The sequence below is a fragment of the Malus sylvestris genome, chromosome 4 (genome assembly GCF_916048215.2).
Source record: "Malus sylvestris chromosome 4, drMalSylv7.2, whole genome shotgun sequence".
Classification (NCBI taxonomy): domain Eukaryota; kingdom Viridiplantae; phylum Streptophyta; class Magnoliopsida; order Rosales; family Rosaceae; genus Malus; species Malus sylvestris.
Window position 1 is genome coordinate 1,845,737 of NC_062263.1, and position 24,398 is coordinate 1,870,134.

Below are 24,398 nucleotides of genomic sequence, written 5' to 3' on the forward strand. Positions count from 1 at the left end.
CCCTCCTTGACCTATTTGGATCTTCTTGGTCGTCATCAGACTCTCCATCAATATAGCCATCTCACTCATCATCCACAATCATGTTGTGTGATATGATGCACGACATCATGATGAAAGTTCAATTTATCTCGACTCTACCCTCTTGTTGGTTCCTTAATGATCTTCCACTGTGCTTGTAGAATACCGAAAGCTCTCTCAACATATTTCCGGTACGCATCTTGGTGTATGGTAAACCATATTTAGGCGTCATCCACAAGGTTTGCAATTGCTTGGACAAGTGTCACCCACTTTGGGTAGATGTCATCTACCAGGTAATACCCTATATTGTACTAAGGCTCGTTGATGTAGTAGTCAAGTTGAGGTGATTTACCCTTCATCGGGTTATTAAAGAATGGTGAACGCCCGAGTACTGTAATGTCATTTTGGGATCTTGAGACTGCAAAGAAAGCATGTCAGATCCATGTGTCAAACGAGGAAACCGTCTCTAACATAATAGTTGGCTTTCTCAATTTTCCGCTAAATCCTCATTGCCATCCGGTGGGACAGTTCTTCCACTACCAACGCATGCAATCTAAAGACCTTATCATGCTTGGAAAGCCACGATCTTTAGCTTTGCGAAAGAGCCGAGCCAAATCTGCTTAATTTGGTTCATGGAGATACTCCTCTTTGTAAATTTGAACAACTGTGTAACAGTGTGTGACAGAATTCAACAAGATTATCAAGGCATGTAAACTCAAACATACCATATGTATCATCCATCGCATCAGCTGGGAAGGATCAGTCCGGCATTCAGAGTGCAATAGTAACCTTTTGGTGAGGTGAGACACCAGGGCGGCCTGCTCTATCCATCTTATGTCGAAAGTATGGATTGACATGTTGGACATCATGAAGTAAACGCTTGAAGACATGATGCCTCATTTGGAAACGACGTCTGAAATTCTCTTCTATGTACACCGAGTTGGAGTTGAAGTAGTTGTTCATCAGAGTCTGATGAGCAATCTCTCTATTTCGTGGTTTATAAGAGCGACCAGCAACAGAGCCACCCCATTAAGGTTGTTCTTCAGTTTCCTCACACGCCATGACCCTAGCCATTACTGCCATATATGTTGTGTTGCGCCATGCTTCATCTTCTTCATCGAACTCCTCATCTTCTCGTCTAATTTACGCCCATTTATCTTCCAATTTAGAATTGGATGAGACCCCCATTTGGAATGCGAAGAGGATCCAAAGTTAGAATTCATTGCAAACTTGAATTGAAAGAGATATTGGAGAGGGCAAAGATGAAGGTGTGTAAATTCTATCCCAATATCCAACAAATTTATTAACATTGGAAGCTGAAGATAAGAAGTGTCACGTAGATAAGAATCATATCTAAAATTTGCACAACCAATTACATCTCGACACGTGGCACTCAAAATCCTATCTGAAAAATGATTAAGATTACATAAAAATAATAAATTTGGAGAGTTACTCACTTTAACGACATGTATCACTTGAAGTCCTATCCGAAAAATTATTGAGATTACATAAAGATAAGAAATCTGAAGAGTTACTCATGTTATCGACATGTGTGACCCAAAATCCTATTTGAAAAATTATTGAGATTATATAAAGATAAGAAATCCAGAGGCTTATTCATTTAGTGACAAGTGACACTCAAAATATGTTCGAAAATCTTATTTTAATATGGTAGTTTAATTTAATTAACCATATTAATTCAATTAAAATAATAAAATGTATATTAATTATGTTTGGCCTATGGCCCTTAGGCCCTCTCGGTTGGAGATGATTTTTTTGCGAAAGGGCTATATTTGGCCTATGGCCCTTTGGCCCCCGCAGTTGGAGATAGTAAAAAAATATGATCTGATACTATTCATTAAAATATAATTTCTTGTAAGGCTATAACGCTAAATATGACCATTTGGCCCTCATTAGGTTGGAGATGGCCTTAAACACTTCAGCTGCTATGATAACGATCGTACATCTAACGATTACAATTGTTTTAATCCTAGCCGTCGTCTATTACAACTAAGAACAATTACAAAGTATGAACAACTTGAGCTAAGAAATCCAGAAAACCAAAATTCTTCGGCCTTCGATTCTTCATTCCATCTGCAACAATGCTTACACTTCAACAATGATGATGTTGTTGTTGTCAGACATGGTTGAAGGCGATGGGCTGAGAAAAAATTGTAGGATCGTTATGTTGTTAGACAAAGGGCTCTAATACCATGTAAAACTTAGAACACTCGGGAAATATTTCACTTGATGTATTTATACTGTATAGATTACATCAGCATTACAACAGGTTTTCAAAACTCTATTTACACGTTGGGTATCAACACATTTGAATTTCAAACACCACAGATAACAAACACACAGGTAACAAACATTTGAATTTAAACAAGACCTAACAGACTTCATCTTGGATAAGGACTGATAACAAACTGGAGAGTTTGTTTTCAACTGGAAGTCTGACTTGGTCACATGTCTGTGTTATGAAAGTTGATCAGCCAAACATGATTTCGTATACTTCTTGCTTCTCTGGTGGCATTATATATACTAATAACAACAATCATTAACCTTCTGCATCTCCCAGATTTATTTCTGCATGTGTTCCTAAATCACTAGAGATATATGTAAGAGTGCATGTGAGTCGAATGGGTTGGTTTGTGAGTTCGACTTCCTATAGTATATATACTTTGAGTTATAGTGTTGTTTTGTTGGTTAGAAAGGGTTGTAGGTTTACATATGTTCTTGTGTTTTATTACGTCCAAAACTAAGAGCTTTGAGCCAGATAGGAAACATTTGAGAATTTTCTTCAAGTGTGAGTTCTTGATCAGGTGTTGCTATATGCATTTGGCATCATTATTTAAAGGCTTTGCTAATTTTCTTGGTATATTAGGTCGTGTTTTCGGCACACTTTAAAATTTCTCCACAACTGGATTTTCATAAAGAAAATTCTCTTACATAAATGTGGGTTTCGAGTCATTCCTAGCATTTTTATTGCAAGTTACATTAAAACAAAGTTACACCATAATTTTTTTTTAATAAAAATTTGAACTTGAGTGTAGAAGGGAGTACACATTATTCTGACTAATATTCTTATTTGCAATAACAAAGGAGACAACTGCTCATTTTAAAAGAAAAATAAAAAAAAGTCAAGTGCATGCAATATACATGACAAACAATACTTGGATACTCAAAGATGAGTAGAAACTCCTACTCAAAATTCTTAGTGTTTTAATCACGGAGCTTTGTGCTTATGATCAAAACCATTCATGTGACAGCCTGTCCCAAAATATAATCTATTTTATCTTCAATAGCATGGAATGACTATTTTACCCTTAAGCGTTGTGTGGGGTTGTGTGGTTTGAGTTTTGGATGTGGACCAAATATGTTAAATCCTAAATGTTTGGACCCAATTAGAACTATGTTTTCCTTGTTTTTGGTTGGTTGCAACCTGGACCACACACTCACACACACACCTCAAACCGTTGACCCTCTCTCTTCCTCTCCCTCTTGGATTTTTCCCTTATCTGTACAATTGTACGGTCAAACTCTCAACGAGCTTCATCACTCACAGATCAAGGCTGTGGAGGGTGTTTCCATGTTCCTTGCATGCCCAGGAGTTGATTCCTACCCTTGGTTGGACGTGAGGACTTCGGAAACCTTTGAAGCTAAAAGCTCCGGTGAGGTGCACTGTTCACTCGATGTGATCACGAAGATTTCATGTAGTTTTGAGACTTAAGAAGGTTCTATTCTTGCTTTTCTAGCAATTTGGATTAATTTTGGAAGAGTTTTGACGTAGAAATACTCGGGTTAAGTAAGTTGCAGGGTTGGCCGGTTCCTTGATTTTTTCCGGCGAGATTTCGTTGGATTTAGGACCCCAAAGTGATAAGAATGTGTTCTTCTCATCCTAAGATTCATTTTGGTACAAATTTCATGAAATTTGGTGTTGAAATGAAGAAGATATTAAGATTTGAAAATTTTCCAGAATCTGACAGTCGCAGAGGTGACCGGCGCCAGACTTTGGTGAACCAAGGAAGAAGGAGGAGAATATTCCGTCAAAGTTGACGAAATATTCTAATGGCGTTAGGTATCTTTAATGCTATATGCTGATTTTTAACGGAATATTCCCTAACTCCATTAGGGATTCCGTTTGGTGTGCCAGGCACGTGCCTGCGCGTGATGGCGCGTGGGACATCGGAAAAATTTTCTACAAATATGGGGATGTTCGTGGGGTTGAGTAGATCATGTTGGTATATTCAAACACCCTAATTGAGCAATGTGTGAGAAGTTATTACTTAGTTTTGGTTATGTGCTTAAAATAACGTTTAAATAATTGTTTCGCGTATAGGTGAGACCTATCCAGAGGACAAGCGCAATCAAGCGAGACTTGGGCTACGACCCTTTCACATATCAGTGAGTGGGCTTTTGGTTTTCAGTATATACTTATATACTTAGTATTTTTCCCAGAAAGCGTGTTTAAATGAAATTATGTTTTGAAGTGCCATGCCTATTGATTTATACTTAGATTATGAATTAGTATTGTAATTGCATATATCTATGTTCGAAGCGGTGGATGCTCAGGTAAGTGCCAGGTGAGTTGTAGATTGTTAATGTGAGTTGATGATTATTTAGAGATGCATTGAGAGCTCATAAACCTGCACCCCGGTGTTAGTGTTCTAGCCCGTGGTTAGGGCACAGTTCTTCACGTGATGTTCACCTCCCGCACCATATGCTCATCATGGATCCAAGTTAGGTGCACAGACTTGTCGTACATACCACTTTAGGTGGTTCCGACTCATAGGTAACCCGCGATTATTCGCACAGTCTTCACGTGATCGTAGCACTTGAGCATATCTATTTACACCTAGTCTTGTCGTACAGACCACTATAGGTAGTTCAAACTCGTGTGCATGCATACTTGTTGATCTATAGATTCAGCCGCACATGCACTTTAGGTGGATCCGGCTGACATATTATTTCTCATGAATTTATTTCACCTGAGTTACTTACCCTGTTGTTTTGAGATATTTGACATGGCATATTTATGAATATAGTTTTCTGAGCATGGTATTGAGTTATGTTTATATATTTTATTTTCTGGGAAATTATACAGGTTTTACTGCGAGGGGTTACTACCTTTGATAATTGAAATGGTTTAGAAAAGCTTTGTTTTTGCCCACTCACACTTTCTGATTTGCGCCCCTCTAGGTTTTAGGTAAGAGTGCGTGTTGGTGGCTTACGAGGATTTGACGGAGGTTCTGACAGATTATCACCAATGTAGGATCACCTTTGGGTATTATATAATTAGTACTTGTCTTGCCAGATTGCACTTAGGCTACTTATGCTCTGATTATGTGTAATTACGCTAAATCTCGTCACTTGCACTTTATCTTACCTAGTACTCTTAGTCAGTTTGGTTTTTATTTATTCGTATTTCACTATATCAATTTCATTTCACATTGTGAAAATCATCTCTGCAAAAAATAAATTAAAATTAAGATCGTTTAGTCAATTTATTGTAGCAAATACATAGACGGTTCATAATGCTTTTACCAATACCGTTCATTTGTTTTTAAACAATTTGATGACTAAACGACCTTAGTTTTAATTGATTTTTTGCAGACAATCTTTATATAGTGATTTATAATATGAACGGTTATGATTATAAACACAAAGTTCTATAAATTGACAATGAATAATTTTGAGAAATTTTAAGTAGGAGTTTCTACTTATCTTTGAGTAGCCAAGTATTGTTCATATATGACATTACAATTCCAAAAGTCGACCAGTTGTGTTTACGTATCTGTCTAAAATTCTACATACTAGCCTTCATGCACATACTCACGCTTGTGCGTAAAACATTTTTTTGAATTACGACGTGCTACACGTTACTTATAAATTTTAAATGTATTTATATGTGTGAATTGACAAAAGGAAAGTCAAATATCTGAAGTAAATGAATAATCTTATATCATGCTAGAAAAAAATCCCTACAAACCAATTAAAATAGCTGAATTCACATAATAGAAAATAATATTTAATAAACAATTGATTGAATCATATTATTACTAGCCCATTGTGAGGCTAAGCCAACCGACTTAGTGTAGATAATATCGTTTGTTAAAAAAAATCATTTGACAACTAATTTAATCACATTATTATGCGTGTGCGAAAAACTTTTTTTATAACCAGCATTACCCCTTACAAGCCAATCAAAGCAGCTGAATTCACATAATAAAATCGGTCTTTCAATTTTCATCTACATTCTATTAAATTTACATTAAGAATAGAGAAAATAATATTTAAAAAATAACTGATTGAATCACATTATTGCTAGCTCATTGTGAGGCTAAACTCATCCCTTTAGTGTAGATAATATTGTTTGTTAAAAAAAAATCATCTAACAACTAATTTAATAACATTATTATGCACGTGCGAAAGACATTTTTTATAACTGTATTACATGCCTCTTAAATGGTTTGAATGGAACATCTCACATCGCCCAGGGAAATGGATCATGTAAGTTTTATATGTATATTCTCATCTCTACCTAGCACGAGGCCTTTTGGGAGCTCACTGGCTTTGGGTTCCATCGAAACTCCGAAGTTAAGCGAGTTCGCGCGAGAGCAATCCCATGATGGGTGACCCACTGGGAAGTTCTCGTGGGCATGGTCGGGATCCAAAATGGACAATATCATGCTACGGCGAAGTCGAGCCAAGGATGAGGTGGGGGCCAGCGCCAGGATGTGACATTGAACATGTTTAAAAATAAAGAAAATAATATTTAATGAACAACTGATTGAATTACATTAAAAATAAAGAAAATAATCTTAGATCATGCTCCACCTCATAATCCAATTAAAGCAGCTGAATCCACATAATAAAATCGGCCTCTACGAATTTAGATTAAGAATAGAGAAAATAATATTTAATAAACAATTGATTGAATCATATTATTGCTTGATCATTGTGAGGCTAAGCTCACCCCTTTCCTTTTATTGTAGATAATATCGTTTGTTAAAAAAAATCATTTGATAACTAATTTAATCACATTATTATCCGTGTGAGAAAAACACTTTTTATAACCGGCATTAAACTCCTCTTAAGATGTTTTGAACATGTTTAAAAATAGAGAAAATAATATTTAATGAACAACTGATTGAATCACATTATTGCTAGTCTATTGTGAGGTACTAATTATTAAAAAAAATTATACAAAAAAATAATTATTAAAAAAATACTGTTAAAATGACATAATACCTCTTCAACATTTAATGTGTTGTAAAATCGACTGTGGGTGCAGTGGAATAAATGAAACAAGACACAAAATTTACGAGGTTCCTCTACAGTCAGTGTGACTGGAGTACGTCCTCGGGGCAGCAGTGGCGCTTTCATTATAATTTGAAATAATAGGAGTACAAAGATAACTCTCTCTATTATCTCCTCTCATCTTCCTCTATTCTTTCTCTTCCTCTTCCTTCTCTCTCTTCCTCTTCCTTCCTTCTCTCTTTCTTTCTCGTGAACACTCTTCCTCATCTCATCTTCTTTCTTTATATAAACAAAATAAAGCACTATTCACTTTACAAATTTTCCACAAATGAATAGTGAAAATACTGTGCATAAATAGTAACAAACTATTCATGTGGACCATCCACATAATATTTATAACACTCCCCCTTGGATGGCCACAAGTCTTCGATTGACTCGTTAAAATCTTGATCTGTTTTGAATGCTCCCCCTGATGAGTATCTCCCCCTGATTTCAAATCATTTAGGTTGATCGTTGATCGTTCTGCTTTAGTCTCTTAGTAAGAAGAGTTGCTGAAAGAGTTGCTTTACTTGTTGTTAACTTTCCACAGGCTTTTTCTTGAACTGGGTTGTAGGACTTTCTGCTAGACTTGCATCCAAAGGTCTGAATTTACTCCTTTGATCTGTAGCAGATTTGTTTTAAGTGCGGTGGACACTTGATCTTGAATCGGACTTGTAATTTCTTTAAGGACCTTCGAAGCTTGATCTTGAATGAAATTGGACCATGAGGAGCTTCACGTGACAAGTGTTCTTCGGCTTAGTTGGGGATGAATCAACACGTGTTCATTGCACTTGTCTCCACATGCTTCAATGTATCATTTTCACTTTCCTTACTTGCTCCCCTGGCTTCAGTAGTATTTTCCCTGGTTTTCCCCCATGCATATGTGGCATCTTCTCTTGTAGGATTTGTCCCCTGATGCAGGAGTGGAATGCAAACCCTTGCATTTGAATGGTTCATCACTTCTTGGTGACTGGGGACCCAACTCCAACAACAGTTGAAGATGACTACTCGAGAGCAATACTAGGTAAGCAATCAGGAAAGGTTCCAAGCAGTCGGTTCCTTATCGGGAGTTTGAGTGGAGGTTCCGACATATTGCTTTCTTTATCCTTGTCTTTGCAGGCAAGAACATGGACAAAGGAAAGGACAGGGAGATTGCATGATATGAGATAATCTTGCTCTGGTCCCTGAAGATATGTGATAATCTTGCTCTGGTGTGACATGTTTGAAGAGGTATTCTCGGAGAGGAAGAAAACTGAGTATTTCGAGATGCTATGTTGAAGATGCATTCTCGGAGATGAGGAAGAGTTAGGTATTCTTGCAGTGTTGCAGGTCCGCCTTGTTATGGAGAACAGAGGTCGACATATATAGAGATTTCTCAATAGCAAGTGTGGTGCTGTGCTTTTACTCTTGTCAGCAACTGTGGTGTAAATAGAACAGTAAGATTTACGCGTTTTCAACTTTGTCAAAGATCTTTGACAAAATTGCACGCGACATCTGAAAAAGCTGAGATTACGTCTGAAAAATGCCAACGAACTTTATTCAGGAAAATCTGGCTTTTGAAATTCGGAGAGCGGTGCCTCTTCGATCTTTGAATGAGTGGCTCTGCTGCCTTTTCTTTTATAGAGACATCAATTGTGTTCAAGAGTATGCTCAGAAAGTTGCTGCCTGTAGAAATTTCCTCTATCTTGCACTTCTGAAATTTTATTTGACCTCTGTTTTTCCTTCATCATTTCTGAAAAATGACTTGCCCATCTAACATTTTCTTAGATTTGAGTCTTAGGAGTGATACAGACGAGCAGCGTCATGATAATATATGGCGTCCGTCCTTCTTATCTTCGAATGGTCTTCTTACGGTTGGGGACTCTGTGATGAAGAATAACATAACTGCTACTGTGGTAGCTAGAAATCTTCTCCCTCCAAGGGATAACAAGATCCTTTCAGAACGGTCTGAAGAGTCGGCCGTTCAAGACTCTTTGACTCTCAGTGTTCAGTGTGCTGGCTCTGTTTCCAATATGGGCCAACGCCTACTTGCTCAAACTCGCCAAGTTGAATCATTGATGGCGGAGGTGGCAAGTCTTAAACAAGAGATCAGAGGGCTCAAGCACGAGAATAGGGTGTTACACGTGCTTGCAAATAGTTACTCTACGAGCATGAAAAGAAAGCTCGTCCAACTGCAAGAATCCGAAAGTCGGATTCAAAGTGATCACCAGAGGTTCGTTGCTAGATTCCGAAAGCAACTGATGCCTTCCCCTTCTGGTGTTTTGCTAAGTACTGGGGTGCCACATGATCAATCTCCAGTGCCTCCCCCTTCTGGGGTACTTTCGAGTACTGAGGCTGCACATGAGTAACCTTTGTGAAGGCTCCATCCTGTTTGTTTGTTTTAACTCATGTGTATGTATATATCTGTAATTTCTTGGAGATATTAATAAATAAGCTTTATTTCATTCAATGTATTGTGCCAAATACAATAAAGCATATACTTCACTAAGATGTGGTACTTCTGGACCAAATATTAATTTATCTTTACCCTCACGAAGATAAATGATTATTCTTAGTGTCTTCATCATATGAGTATTCAACTCATAATCTTCAATCCATATGGTTCTTTTAATATCATAAATATCATGGATAAGATTCGTGTTGGTAGATTGTTCGATCTGCAGCTCGAGACAATAATTCCTTCAACACTTTATAATTTTTCTAGACTCTTCAGGAGTCCCAATTTAATATCATCAACTCTTCAAGAGTTCTAATTTAATGTCATTGACTCTTGCAAGAGATTTTAGTATGTTGCAACAATATCATAATGATAGTACTCACTAAGGCAATTTATATCATCCATTGATATTGAGTTCATAATTTATGCTTTACCCTTCGGGGGCTTATTTCAAGCAATTTGAATCCTTCAGGGATTTTCTACACTTCATGACACATTTTCCTTTGGAATTTATACAGAGCAATTTGCTCCCATGTATATTTGAGGGATTTACTTATGGAGATATGATGTGGGTGACTCACAACCCTTCATATATAATTCTCCATTTATATGAACTCGTTTACAACCTTATGTCATATCATGTAAGTGTATTACACTATATTACAAATGCCCATATATAATCTTCTTGGTTCAACATCTTTTGGCTATTTGTATTACATTCAAATATATAGGTCCATTTTTCCACGTTCTTACAAAATTGTAATGGAATTGCCTTTCTCCATTTTGGCCAATAATTTTCCTTTTGTCGACGAACAAAAGAACGTGACTCAATATTAACACAGCTCATTGATGAATTTAGTAGCTACTTGTAAAAACCAAAATTACCATTGGTTATCATCAATCCGTGATCCCATATTCTCATGTGCATGCGCATGCATAAAAGCTTTTCATTTCTTTGGATATCCATTGCCTCTTCAAGGGCATTACACTATCTCTTCCAGGATAGTCATAGTTTAGAGAATGCGGATCATAACCTCTTCTTGAGCGTTATAGAGTTTGGATTTTAATCTCCACTTCCAAGAGTTGAGTCATTTAGAACCTATACGTCAATCATGCTTCATGCATGAGACATCAATATTCCCATGTCTGTGGATTGTCATATCTGAGACGTGTATCCATACAGCGACTGTCATGCTTCTGGCATGCAACAGTTATGCTTCGGGAATGCAATAGTTCAGTAGTGCCATATTATTCTTCTTTCGAATAACTGAACCTTTTGAGTCTAAAAATCTGCCACGCTTCAGGCGTGCAACAGATAAATCATTTACTGTCTCATTATTTTATCCAACAGAGACATCAATTCTTGTAGGCACATTTGCAGTAAGTATATATGATTTCATCACTTTCGTTGCATCATTCAATTATTCATATTTCATTTTCTCATTGATTGCTTCGTGAATCAAAATAAGACAAATTCTCTTCGTTCTTCTGGAACGGTTTTTTCTCATCATTCTTTTGGAATGATATTTTCTCATCGTTCTTCTGGAACGATATTATTTTCTCCCCCTAATGGCAGGAAAATTGTCTTATCAAAATGACAGTCTGCAAACCATGCGGTAAACATATCCCCATGTAGAAAACTGGCAATTTCGTTTTCATGAGCAGAGCGTTGGTAATCAATTTCACCCACTTAATAAATGCTTCTGCTAAACCATTTTGAGTATGGACATGAGGAACTTCTGGTTCTTATTTAATAGTCTGTAAAGTGAGACTCTTATGGCTTTTATTACAATTAAGTTAAGGCACTGCGGCACTTCAAACTTACGGTACTCATCTAGGAACTTCATGTCCTGATCTTCAGGATCAAGGGACTTCATGCCATATCCTTTTGTATGATGGAACTTCGGGTCCAATCATTTTATATGATGAGGATCAAGAAACTGCAGGTTCTGATCTGATCAAGGAACTTTAGGTCCTATATATACTCATTGTAATAAAAGATAAGTACAATAAATAAATTAAAGCAATATGCGGTAATTCCAGCCATAATGAATAAATTGCATTTAAGTAAATAAATACTGTGATAAGGGCTTTAATTCAGCACCTTCAAAACTTAAAGCAATAGGCGGTATAACCGTCCATGGTAAATAAATTGCTGTAAAGTAAATAAAGCTTGTGACAAGGGCTTTAATTCAGCACCATTCACATAAATATCAAAGCTTTAAAGCAAAGGGTAATAATTCTACCCACTGTAAATAAATTGCTTTAAATAAGTAGAACTTGTGACATGGGCTTTAAACCAACACCATGCACATAAATATGCCAAAACAGAAAATGCAATGATTAAGTCCTCATGTTTTGCTTTTTCATTTTCTTGGTCTGCCACTTCTTTTGTTTCATCCCTTTTTTTTTTTTTATTATTTCACAGTTCGAAGTCATTTTGGTTACTCAGTAAATAATAGTAACAATAAGTTCCAATTGGTGTTCCTCCTTCGGTGAGTTTCGAAAAAGTCGAAACGGTTCCCATAAGTTTTGGAGTCAAGAGTGTCTGCAACTTATGAGAAGATCAAACCGTTAGATTTAGTTCAAAATTTAGTATGATATGGATAAGAGGATACCAAACAACTTTTGTGAAGAAACAATTTCGATTTGAGCTACCAAAATGGAGTTTTGGTACTCATAAGGTGGCTGCCCAGTTTTCTGCGGAAATTGGAAACTGGTTTGGTATTTCAGACATCTGTGACGATCGCACCGTTAACATTTTCTGAAATTTTGTTATGTTGTAGATACTGAGCAGACGAACAACTTTTAAGAAGAAAGTATTTCAATCCGAGGTCCGCAAGTTGGAGTTCAGAGGCTGTTTACATGGGTGTCAAATTCTTTACGAATTTTGAGTATGTACTCTTTTGCTTCTGCAAAGGATGATATACAGTCATACAACAATATATATAGTTGCTTCAAGAAAATCAATTGTACTGAGATTTGAAGATGAAATGAAAATTGTTTCTTATCTGTGAGATTCCAGCTGAATGAGGTGAACAGGATTTGTGGCGTTGTGCTTTCCACTGACATGAGAGCTTCTCGTGCTGATAACGTGTTGTAAAATCGACTGTGGGTGCAGTGGAATAAATGAAACAAGACACAAAATTTACGATGTTCCTCTACAGTCAGTGTGACTGGAGTACGTCCTCGGGACAACAGTGGCGCTTTCATTATAATTTGAAATAATAGGAGTACAAAGATAACTCTCTCTATTATCTCCTCTCATCTTCCTCTATTCTCTCTCTTCCTCTTCCTTCTCTCTCTTCCTCTTCCTTCCTTCTCTCTTTCTTTCTCGTGAACACTCTTCCTCATCTCATCTTCTTTCTTTATATAAACAAAATAAAGCACTATTCACTTTACAAATTTTCCACAAATGAATAGTGAACATACTGTGCATAAATAGTAACAAACTATTCATGTGGACCATCCACATAATATTTATAACATAATGCATTATTTTGGGTTGTTTTTGAAGTTTTTTTGTTTGAGGGGCATTTCTATCCAATTAATTTTTATGAATCTTGTGATACCAAAAAAAATCCTATTCATCGAGCCATTGGCTTTATATATAAAGATATAAAAGCTACTACCAAACCAAGAAACAGAAAAAAGAATAGCCATTCGTTAGGATAACGTCAATCTATCCGATCCAAGAAAGCCCTTAGATTCTTGTCCGAAGACCCACCTTCACTCACAGCCTCTCTTGCCAAATCTTTCCATTTCTTAGCATTCCTTCTCATCTCTTCACCAATCTCCCCACTTCCCATGACCAACTCCAAACACCTTTTGAGCTCCTCACCCGTAACAATCCCCTTCTCATTTGGTGTCACCCTCACTCCTGTCTTCCAAGCGTCCTCTATCAACTTGGCATTCGTTCCTTGGTCCGTCCACTGAGGAAACGCCACGACTGGCACCCCCGAAGCCATGCTTTCCAAACTTGAATTCCACCCACAATGTGTCACAAAGCAACCCAACGAAGGACTTGACAGAACCTCCACTTGACTACACCACGGCACTATCCTCCCTAGCTTTTCCAATTCCTCTCTGCAACTCAACATCTCTTCTTCTTCCTTCGACTCATTATCGTCTCCCTTCTTATCGACTTTTTCTCTAATAACCCACAAGAACGGACGGCCGCAATCCAACAACCCTTTGGCGATTTCCTCCATTTGGGCCTTTTCCAACACAGAAATGCTTCCGAAGGACACATAAATCACCGACCCTTCCGGCTTCAAGTTCAGCCACTCCAGGTACGGAGAGTCCTTTGATTTTTGGAAAAGATCGCCTCCAGATGACTTGTCCGATGGATCCTTGCCGTCCAAGAAAGTGGTCGGAATCAATGGCCCGACTCCAATCAAATTGTACTTTTCAATTGCTTTTAAGGCTTCCGGCTCTAGTGCATCGAACGTGTTCACTAGAATGGTCGGGTGGGTTTCTCTCTCCAGCAGATCCATATGTTCTTGAAGCAACGGGAGGACGAAAGTGTACGGATTTGTATCCACCATGAAGGAGGGAAGGTCTTGGCTTGTAAGAGATAATGGCAAACCTGGTAACTCTATTGCACATGGAAGGGCATCGTTCGTACCAGAACTAGTATTATCCCGGATGAGATCTTTGTACCCGTTAAAGTAATAGTAGTAGATGTCGAAAACCGTGGCTGGTTGAATCCAAAGCAGCACATTTGGGAGGTGAAGTTCATGTGCCACGTCCGCGGCCCAAGGGAGAAGTATTGTGTAGACTAGGCAAGTATAAGGGTGACCCTCGTTTGCACTTGAGACTACAAGGTCGGTGATGGCTTGTGCTCCGCGGCGCCGCAACTCCGACCAGTAGTGGTCGATGTTGTCGCCGGGCTTAAACCCGTCGTCGTACCCATCAGAGAAGGGCGCATAAGTCAATCCATCTGGAATTGAGCCATTGCCTATGCGATGATGGGCTGAGAAACTGGTAACGAAGGTGACGTGCGCACCTGTAGTGTTGATAAGGCGCTTGGCGAATTGGAGGGAAGGGTTGATGTGGCCTTGAGCCGGATATGTGACAAGTAGAAAGCGGTGTTGCACCATGGCAGCGTATGCGATTGCGGAGGTGCGCGGTGGAGCGTGGAGTTGTTGGAAGTAGAATAAGTAGGTACCTAGTTTACTGGTGGAAAATTTGGTGCTGTGGGCTTATTAGCTTAGTGAAGTTGAAATTCTTGTGGGAGTACGTATTCAAGGTGGGGAATGCGGTGAGAGGATGGTAAGGCTTAAATAGGGGCTTGGGGGCAGAAATGTTACGTTTGTGCTGACGAATTGAAGGCGCTGGAGACAAAGCAAAGATGAGAAGGACAATTGTAATTTGTGGTCATCTCGATGCATGCATATAATATTATGGGTAATAATACTCTCACTACATATTTATACCATCATTTGTATCATTTTTATAATAATGATGAGATCCACATGTTCTTGTGGACCCTATCTTTTGAGAGATTATACGAAATGTGGTAAGTGTAACATTATTCTTATTTATATCATATTTTGTAAATCATATGATGTAATTGTTGATGATTTGATTATTACTTAAGCGTTAATTTTCGTGATTATTTTTTATAATTACACCTCACATAATGTACAAATTTAGTCTAAAAAATTAGTTTACCTAACATTACTTTTTTAAAATTGGTTTCATTAAACTTCGTAGCACATCACATGGACTAAATCCAATCTAATGTGGTATAATATACATATTAATCTATCACCGAAAAACTGATAAATACACATGTGAGTAACTTGACCATGAATAATGTTAGGCCTCGTTAAGTTAGGCTTCGTAATCGTCAGCGAGGCCATGAATAATTGGGTTCCTACTAAGGAGCCTATACGGTTCATCATAGATGTGAGCAACTTCACCTTGAGGTCTTGTCCTCAATACTAGAAAAAAACTCAGGACCAAGACACGATCTGATGGTGGCACGCTTCCGCACCCTAAAACTAAAAGGACCAAATTTGTTTTTTGTGGTCCTAAGCCGAAAGGAGGCGTGTTGAAATATGTTATTACATCGACACAATGAAGGAGAAAATAAGAGTTTAAATATCATAATTTTACTCCAATTAATATTGAGATTTTTTTGTGATAAAAACCTCACACATTAAACTGTGCAAGTGCTAATTAACAAGTTTGAGACAATATCGATATTGCTGGAAGTTGATCTTCATCCCCTATTTTTTATAATTTGACAAGGCGATATGAAGCGCAAAATAATAAGCAACCAAATAATTTTGGTGAAATGGAATATGAAATACCTCAACCGTGGGACTCATACTGTATTTTATATAATCTATTGCTTTAGATATCTTTCATCTTATAAGTACATTATCCTAAATTCTTAATCCTGGTAAGATTCCTAGTCAGACTAACTTCCCTAATTAAGCTAGATGGTTGTAGTATTGACTTCAGTCAAGCATGCATGATGAGTGCATGAATTCACTTTCTATTTCTCATAAAGTTCATAGTACATAACCTGGACTAGTAGGTTTGACGTGGTCAGAGAGACGAGCGAATTTGGTAACCACAAACTGATTAAAACACACATACAAATTTGTGATTTCTCCAGTTAAGGGCCTAGGGCCCCGTTTATCATATGCCGAATTTGATTGGTCTAGCTGCATCACACTAAAATTGATTGGTCTAGCTGCATCACACTAACTTTCGTTTGATAACAACGATTGATGACATATTTATAGGAGAGGTGAGCATGCCAAAAAGTACAAAAAGTGTGGCATGACCGTTGTCACGATTTTAGTAATAGCTACTCTAGCAACAACACGCTTGCTTTGTGGCTATTGCTCCCTTTTCTTGTATTGCTGTTGATTCTAAAAATTATCAAACTTACGTGACGTGCATGCCAAGTAACTAAGAATTAACTACGTCCTTTTTGTGGTTGATGTGGGTGTGCCACCTCGCCGCTGAGGCACTATTCTAAAAATCCCCGTCTAGCGCCGCCTAGATGCTAGGCGGCTAGTCACCGTCCCGATTAATACTTAGGCATTTGAAAATTAAGAAAGGATGCTTGGACCTGCTAAGGTGCCCGCCCAAACCACCTAGGCACCTGCCTAACTTGTCTAGACCATCCTAGGTTGCGATTCACTTAGACAGAAAATAGATGACTTTCATTTTGTATTTTATTTTTTTAATAAATTGTAAGAAACTTGTTGAATACACACATTATGTGCGTTGTTGATGCACAAAATCAGTGGGGACTTTGGTACAACAGAAAGTGTTAAGTTTGTGACCTTCACTAGATTGCTCCGATCACTAGTGTAGATAAGTATGTAAATGGATAGAGACAGAGAAGCAAACACAAGATGTACGCGGTTCACCCAGATTGGCTACATCCACAGAGTAGAGGAGTTCTCATTAATTGTGAAAGGTTTACACAAGTACATAGGTTCAAGCTCTCATTTAGTGAGTACTAGTGAATGATTTAGTACAAATGACATTAGGAAATATTGTGGGAGAATGATCTCCTTTTATAGAAGAGAGTTTCTAGCTTTGTTTTGACATTGACACGTGTCGTGTTGTGATTGGCTTCTGATGTTGACACGTGTTGCGCTATGATTGGCTTCGGATGTGTCTCCTGGTTGGAGGGAAACTCTTCTGGGTCGTTGACGGTATAACGTTGACCGGTACTCGGTAGTTTCGGGATTGGTCAAGTATGGTACAAACAGTGCTCCCCTAAGTTCTCGAGTGAGGGAAACTCCTCGGTTGGGGACTTGCAAGATCCAAGCAGCTGAGTAATCACGAAACTTCTAAGCACTGAAGTGTGGTATCGTTTTCATTTTCCTTATTTGTCTCATAGATAGATGTGGCATCTTCTCTGGAAGTATTTTTCCTCCATCCAAGGGTGGTATCTTTAACAGGTGGAGATGCACAAGGTAATGTATTAATTTCACTTGAAGCTTACTTGTAGTTTCAGACTTGGTCAAGCGCGATACAAACCATGTAGTAGGAGTCCCCCAAGTCGCCGAGCTAGGAGATCTGCCTAAAGAGGTGACAGACAAGGTAAGCAATTAGAGTTCTAAGCAATCAGTCCCAGATCAGGAGTTTGATTTCGAGTTCTGGCTGATTGTTCTCATTCTCCCTATCTTGCAGGCAGTAAAAAGGATAAAGAGAAGAAAAAGGAGAAGAAATAATATGAGATACTTTTGCTTTTGAAGAAGTAACTTTCCACATGCTTATTCTTGAACTAGTTAGAGGGTTTTCTTGTTTCCTCTAGAGTATAAGGCCGACTCAAGAATTTGAGGGTCAAAACAAGTTTATCAAATCTAGAGTACATTCAACCCTGATGATATGGGATACCCTTACTGTTGACAAAGTAGTGGATGTGGCATGGCGAGGCTTTGCTCTTTGGCGACGATGTCAGCGAAAGGCTGTTGAAGCTTCTTGAGCTATTCGGATAGGGCAACGATATCGAGCTTAGATTTGACTTAAACTCCTCCGTCTGGATTATGCGGTTCTGCAGGGGGTCGTGCTATAGTGATCTATTCCAGCTCATCATTGAACCTTCTACTCCAATCTTTTGCATCGCAAAAGTGGTATGCAACCTTTGCATTTGAATGGTCCTTCAGAGTACTACTTCTCAGTGACTCATCCATGCTTGGCAACTTTCGTGTAAAGAGCCAATATTGTATCAACTGTTCTAAGGTATTTTCCGAAAAAATTCGCGACCTTGACAATAGTTGAGGATGAGTACTCAAGAGCAATGCTAGGTGAGCAACTAGGCAAAGGTTCCAAGCAATCAGTTCTAGATCGGAAGTTTGATTTCAGGTTCCAACTGATTGCTTTCTTTCTCCTTGTCTTGCAGGTAAGAGCAAGGGCAAATGGAAAGGCAGGGAAAAAGCATGATATGAGATACTCTTGCTTTTAACTCTGATGATATGAGATACTCTTGCTCTGGTATAGTTTATTTACAGAGGTATTATCAGGGGGAAATGAAGCTGAGTATATCGAGAGACTGTGCTGAGAGTGTCCTCTCGGATGTGAAGAAAAGTTGAGCATTTTTTTTTATTTGCAGGTCTGCCTGGCTGTGGATGATGAAGGTCGGCATATATAGGGATTGTCCCAACAGCGAGTAGTAACGTTGTTCATTTATCCTTCTCGGTTATAGCAATGTAGTGGGAGTTGCAAGATTCACATGTTTTAACTTTGTCAGAGCACTTTGAAAAAGTGGTCTGTGGTATCTGGAAATCTGATGTTGAGTGTGAAGATTGCAGATAAATTTTATCCAAGGAAATCTGGCTCTCGAAGTTTGAAGAGTGGTGTCTTTTCGATTTTCGAACAAGCAATCATGTTGGGGATCTGACTTTCGAGATTCAGAGAGTGTTGTCTCTTTGATTTTTGAACAAGCAATCATATTGGGGATCTGGCTCTCGAGATTTAGAGAGCGGTGCCTCTTCAATTTTTGAGAAAGCAATCCTGTTATGAGTCTGGCTTTCGAGATTCGAATAACGGTGACTTTTTGATTTTTGAGAAAGCAATCCTAGTGGGAGTCTGGCTCTCGAGATTCGGAGAGCGGTGAGCCAGAGATTCGAAGAGCGGTGCCTTTTCGATTTTTGAGAAAGTAATCCTGGTGGGAGTTTGGCTCTCGAGATTCGGAGAGCGGTGCCTCTTCGATTTTAGAGCAAGTAATCCTATTGGGAGTGTTTTCTCGATGTGGGTAAATGTTAGGCATTTTTGCCAGTCTGCCTTGCCACGGAGCACAGAGGTTGACACATATAGGGACTACCCATTTATCAATCAGTGGTGTTGTTCTTTTACCCTTGTGGGTAATGGTAGGGTAGCTGGACCTTCAAAATTTATGTGTCTAAACTTTGTCAGAGATCTTTGGCAAAGTTATATGTGGTACCTAAGGAGTTGATGTTGCGTGTGGGGATTGTCGACATATTTTACCTAGGAAAATCTGCTTCTCGAAATCCGGAGAGTGGTGCCTTTTCAATTTTTGAACAAACAGCCCTGCTGCCCTTTCGTTTATAGGGGCACCAATTGTGTGCAAGAAGTACGTTCAGAGAGTTATTGCTTGTAGGAATTTTTCCCTTATTTTCGTACTTCAGAGATTTATTGGACCTCATTTCTCCTTCATCATTTCTGAAAATGTCTGGCCCATTTGACCGTCGTTTTGACTTGAACTTTGGTGAAGAGGCAGCCATGCCTCCTCAAGACAATAAATGGCGCTTATCCTTCTTATCCCCTACTGGTCCTCTTACCGTTGGGGACTCTGTGATGAAGAATGAGATGAAAGCTGTGGTGATGGCCAAGAACCTTCTCACTCCCAAAGATAACATAGTACTTTCCAAACGGTCTAATGAGTTGGCTGTTAGGGATTCTCTGGCTTTCAGTGTTCAGTGTGCAGGTTCTGTGTCTAATATGACCTAACGCCTATTTGCTCAAACCCGCCAAGTTGAATCATTGGCGGTTGAAGTGATTAGTCTCAAACAGGAGATTAAATGGCTCAATCATGAGAATAAACAGTAGCATAGGCTCGCACATGACTATGCTACAAACATGAAGAGGAAGCTTGACTAGCTGCAGGAATATGATGGTCAGATTTTACTTGATCATCAGAGGTTTGTGGGTTTGTTCCAAAGACATTTAGTGCTTCCGTCTTATGGGGCTGTACCGCTTAATGAAGCTCCAAATGATCAACCTCCCATGCCTCCTACTTCTGGGGTTCTGCCCAGTACTGAGTCTCCGAATGATCACCCTCTGGTACCTTCTCTTTCAGGGGCTCTGCCGACTGCAGAGACTTTTCTTGAGCAACTTTTGTGAAGGCTCCCTCTTGTTTGTTTATTTTGATTCATGTATATGTACATATTTGTAACTTATCGGAGATAACAGTAAATAAACTTTGCTTCTTTTCAACGTATTGTGTTAAATACACCAAAGCCTTCTTAACTAAGTTCTTTGAATTTTTTCTTTTGTTGAAGCTTGTATGTTGAAGCTTTGTGAGTGAAGCATGTAGGTTGAAGTAGTACTCCCTTAATTTCTTGAGTGAGGAAAACTTCTTGGTTAGAGACATGAAAGATCCAAGTTACTGAGTAGTCGTGAACCTTCTAAGTACCAAGGTGTAGTAGCATATGGTAGGAGTCCCCCAAGTCTCCGGTCGAGGGAGTTGACGTAGAAGGTGTCTTGCTAGTAGTCAAGTTTCCAAAGTAACAAAACTTCACTGTTTTCCTTTCTAAGTGGTAGCCCAAAACTCCTCATTCATATATATTTGTTATGAAAGTTGTTAGGCCCAAAGAAGATGAGGCCTAGGCCCTTTTTTTTTCTTTTTGAATTTTTGAATTTACAAATTTCTGAATATATATATATATATATATATTTAAGCTTTTTAAGTGATGCTTTGTAGGTGAAGCTTTGAGGTTGAAGCTTTGTTGGGTATCATAAATTGATTTTGCTTCACATTATCTTGATCAAAAGTGTGTGAAGCTTTTGGCATTTGTAGTTGAAGCTTTGTAGGTGAAGTTTGTGTGTTGAAGCTTTGTAGGTGAAGCTTTGAAGTTGAAGCTTTTATAGGTGAAGCTTTGGACTTGAAGCTTTGTGGGTGAAGCTTTGGAGTTGAAGCTTTTGTAGGTGAAGCTTTGGAGTTAAAGCTTTATAGGTGAAGCTTTTGCGTTGAAGCTTTGTAGGTGAAGCTTTGGAGTTGAAGCTTTTGTAGGTGAAGCTTTGGAGTTGAAGCTTTGTAGTTGAAGCTTTTGCGTTGAAGCTTTGTAGGTGAAGCTTTTATGTTGAAGCTTTGGAGTTGAAGCTTTGGAGTTGAAGCTTTTGTAGGTGAAGCTTTGGAGTTGAAGCTTTGTAGGTGAAGCTTTTGTGTTAAAGCTTTGTAGGTGAAGCTTTTGTGTTAAAGCTTTGTAGGTGAAGCTTTTGTGTTGAAGCTTTGTAGGTGAAGCTTTGGAGTTGAAGCTTTTGTAGGTGAAGTTTTGTTGGCATCATAAATTGGTTTTGCTTCACATTGTCTTAATCAAGAGTGTGTGAAGCTTTTGAGAATTATGGTTGAACTCCATTGATGAAGCTTTTGTTGGCACCATAAATTGGCTTTGCTTCACACTATCTTGATCAAGAGTGTGTAAAGCTTTTGAGAATTATGGTTGAAATCCTTTGATGAAGCTTTTGTTGGCACCATAAATTGGTTTTGCTTCACACTGTCTTGATCAATAGTGTGTGAAGCTTTTGAGAATTGTAGTTGCCCTCCATTGATGAAGCTTTTGTTGGCACCATAAATTGGTTTTGCTTCACACTGTCTTGATCAAGAGTGTGTGAAACTTTTGAGAATTGTAGTTGCCCTTCATTGATGAAGCTCTTGTTAGCACCATAAATTGGTTTTGCTTCACACTGTCTTGATTAAGAGTGTGTGAAACTTTTGAGAATTGTAGTTACCCTTCATTGATGAAGCTCTTGTTGGCACCATGAATTGGTTTTGCTTCACACTGTCTTGATCAAGAGTGTGTGAAGCTTTTGAGAATTATGGTTGAACTCCTTTGATGAAGCTCTTGTTGGCACCATAAATTGGTTTTGCTTCACACTGTCTTGATCAAGAGTGTGTGAAGCTTTTGAGAATTGTGGTTGCCCTCCATTGATGAAGCTCTTGTTGGCACCATAAATTGGTTTTGCTTCACACTGTCTTGATCAAGAGTGTGTGAAGCTTTTGAGAATTGTGGTTGAACTCCTTTGATGAAGCTAATGTCACCTCATCCCCCTCCCTTTTTTTTTCTTTTTTTTTTGAGGGGGAGAGGGGGTGCTGTAAGTTTGAAATTTGAAAACTCCCTAGCTTGTGTGGAAGTTTGAAGACTTTCCATGTGGGGTTTTCTCATGGTTTGAATTTTGAATTTTGAATTTCTTTGGCCATGTTGAACCCTATAAGAATGATAAGTTTCCACTCTTTTCATTGTCTTCATTTGCTCATTTTGCAGTGATTTTTAGAGACAGTGTGCTCTTATAGTTGAGAGGGATTCCGCAATTGCTTTGCACCATCTTCAGGTTGGTAGTCTTCTCCAGTAGATCACATGCTTTCATTCTTGTTGAATTGTTTGACTGTTCATGTATTTGGTTGAGAATATAATGAACTGATTGAGCTTTTCTCCATGCCCTAGGAACTTCCTTATATTTCGATTTTTCATGTGGTGATAGAGTTTGTTTCTGTTTGTTGCAGATGTCAGAGTCTGGAAGTCCTAGTGATAAGGGCTCCTTTAACTCTAACTCTAGGTTTGAGCTTGCAATGTTGGAGTCTTCAGGGCATTTGTTAGGGTCATGTACAAAAAAGTCGAGATTGGGTGATCTTCACAGTTATCAAGCCTTCTTCATGTCAGTGGGTGAAGGGGTTGTTTGTAATGCCATACCTATATTTCGTCTGAGTTCACAACAGACCATTTAGTGCAAAAATTGTTAGATAGCGAAAAACAGCTTAAGGCCCTAAGGCAGTCATGTAGTATCCCCCGTAGTGTAGGAATGCGTTTGGTGCATTATGAAGAATTATCCTCTGAACCTCCCAAGGGTAATGTTATGTTCTATACCCATATATTATTGACTTTAAGGGTGAAGCTGCCTTTGCACCCGTGGTAGCAATGGATGCTGTCTTTCATTGGATATGCGCCTGGGCAACTCTACCCTGGTTTTTGGGATACCTTAATCGAGTTTTATATTATTTGGATGGAATGTGGATTAGGTGAGCCTTCCTTTCATCAGTGGTGCTACTGCTATAAGATGAGCCCGGTGAAAGCATGCACCGGGTATGCCGAGTATGCATGTCGGAGTGAGAGAGAGCATATTGTCTTTGGTAAGAAAAAGGCGTACTGCACTTGTTAAACTGTTGGTGCTTTCTTTATAATGATTGGGAGTATGCTAAGGGTGTCACACCTGAGCGACGTGTTCCTACTCACTTCCAGACTGTAGGTTGTACTGTATCCATTGTTTGCATTATTTGCTGTTTGTTGTGATTTTCTCTTGCTTCTAACATTTTTTTTCGTGTAGTGACGCGAAGGACCATCAAGCTGTTCGACCGGGAGCTAACTGATGTAGAGAATGTGTTGAGGGTGCCCAAAGAGGATAGACATTTAGGTAAACTACGACCCTTATTTCGAAAGTACGGTTTCCAGACCCTAGTGTCGGAGTGCCAGAGACGAGCAAGTAAGTTGTATCTTTTATTTCACTCATTTTTTCTTTTACAAAGTTGCATTCCTTACTTTGATTGTTCTTATTCAGTGGAGAAAGTGGGCAAGAAAGGGGAAACTGGCGCCAAGAAAGGGAAAACACCCATGTTAATTCTCGTAGACGACATTTTGTTTCACAAGGGAGCTCGTAAGCATCGGGTGAGGCCAGCCCCTAAACCTAAGTCGCAAGAGGAGGTCATCAAGATTGCTACCTCAAAGAAGGCTGAAGCTGAGGTCATCGGGTGTGCTACTGCCATAGTTGTAGAGGAGAAAAGACAATTGTTGCCTCCTCTTCCTACCATCAATCCTATCTTTCCTCCAACCATGGAGTCTGCTGACCAAGAAGGTGACCCTAACTTCAGCCGTAAGAGAAAGTATAAGCAAGAGGTTGGCAGCATTCATTGGAAGGACTTGAAGGTTGC

At 38.8% G+C, this 24,398-nt stretch overlaps 1 protein-coding gene across 1 annotated transcript; it reads right to left on the bottom strand.

The window, feature by feature from the left end:
* Positions 1-13,326: 13,326 nt before the first annotated feature.
* Positions 13,327-15,040, bottom strand: LOC126618727 (phloretin 4'-O-glucosyltransferase-like). The gene has a single exon (XM_050286873.1). The coding sequence runs from the start codon at positions 14,857-14,859 to the stop codon at positions 13,435-13,437; it is 1,425 nt and encodes a 474-aa protein (XP_050142830.1). The 5' UTR covers positions 14,860-15,040; the 3' UTR covers positions 13,327-13,434.
* Positions 15,041-24,398: the final 9,358 nt, after the last annotated feature.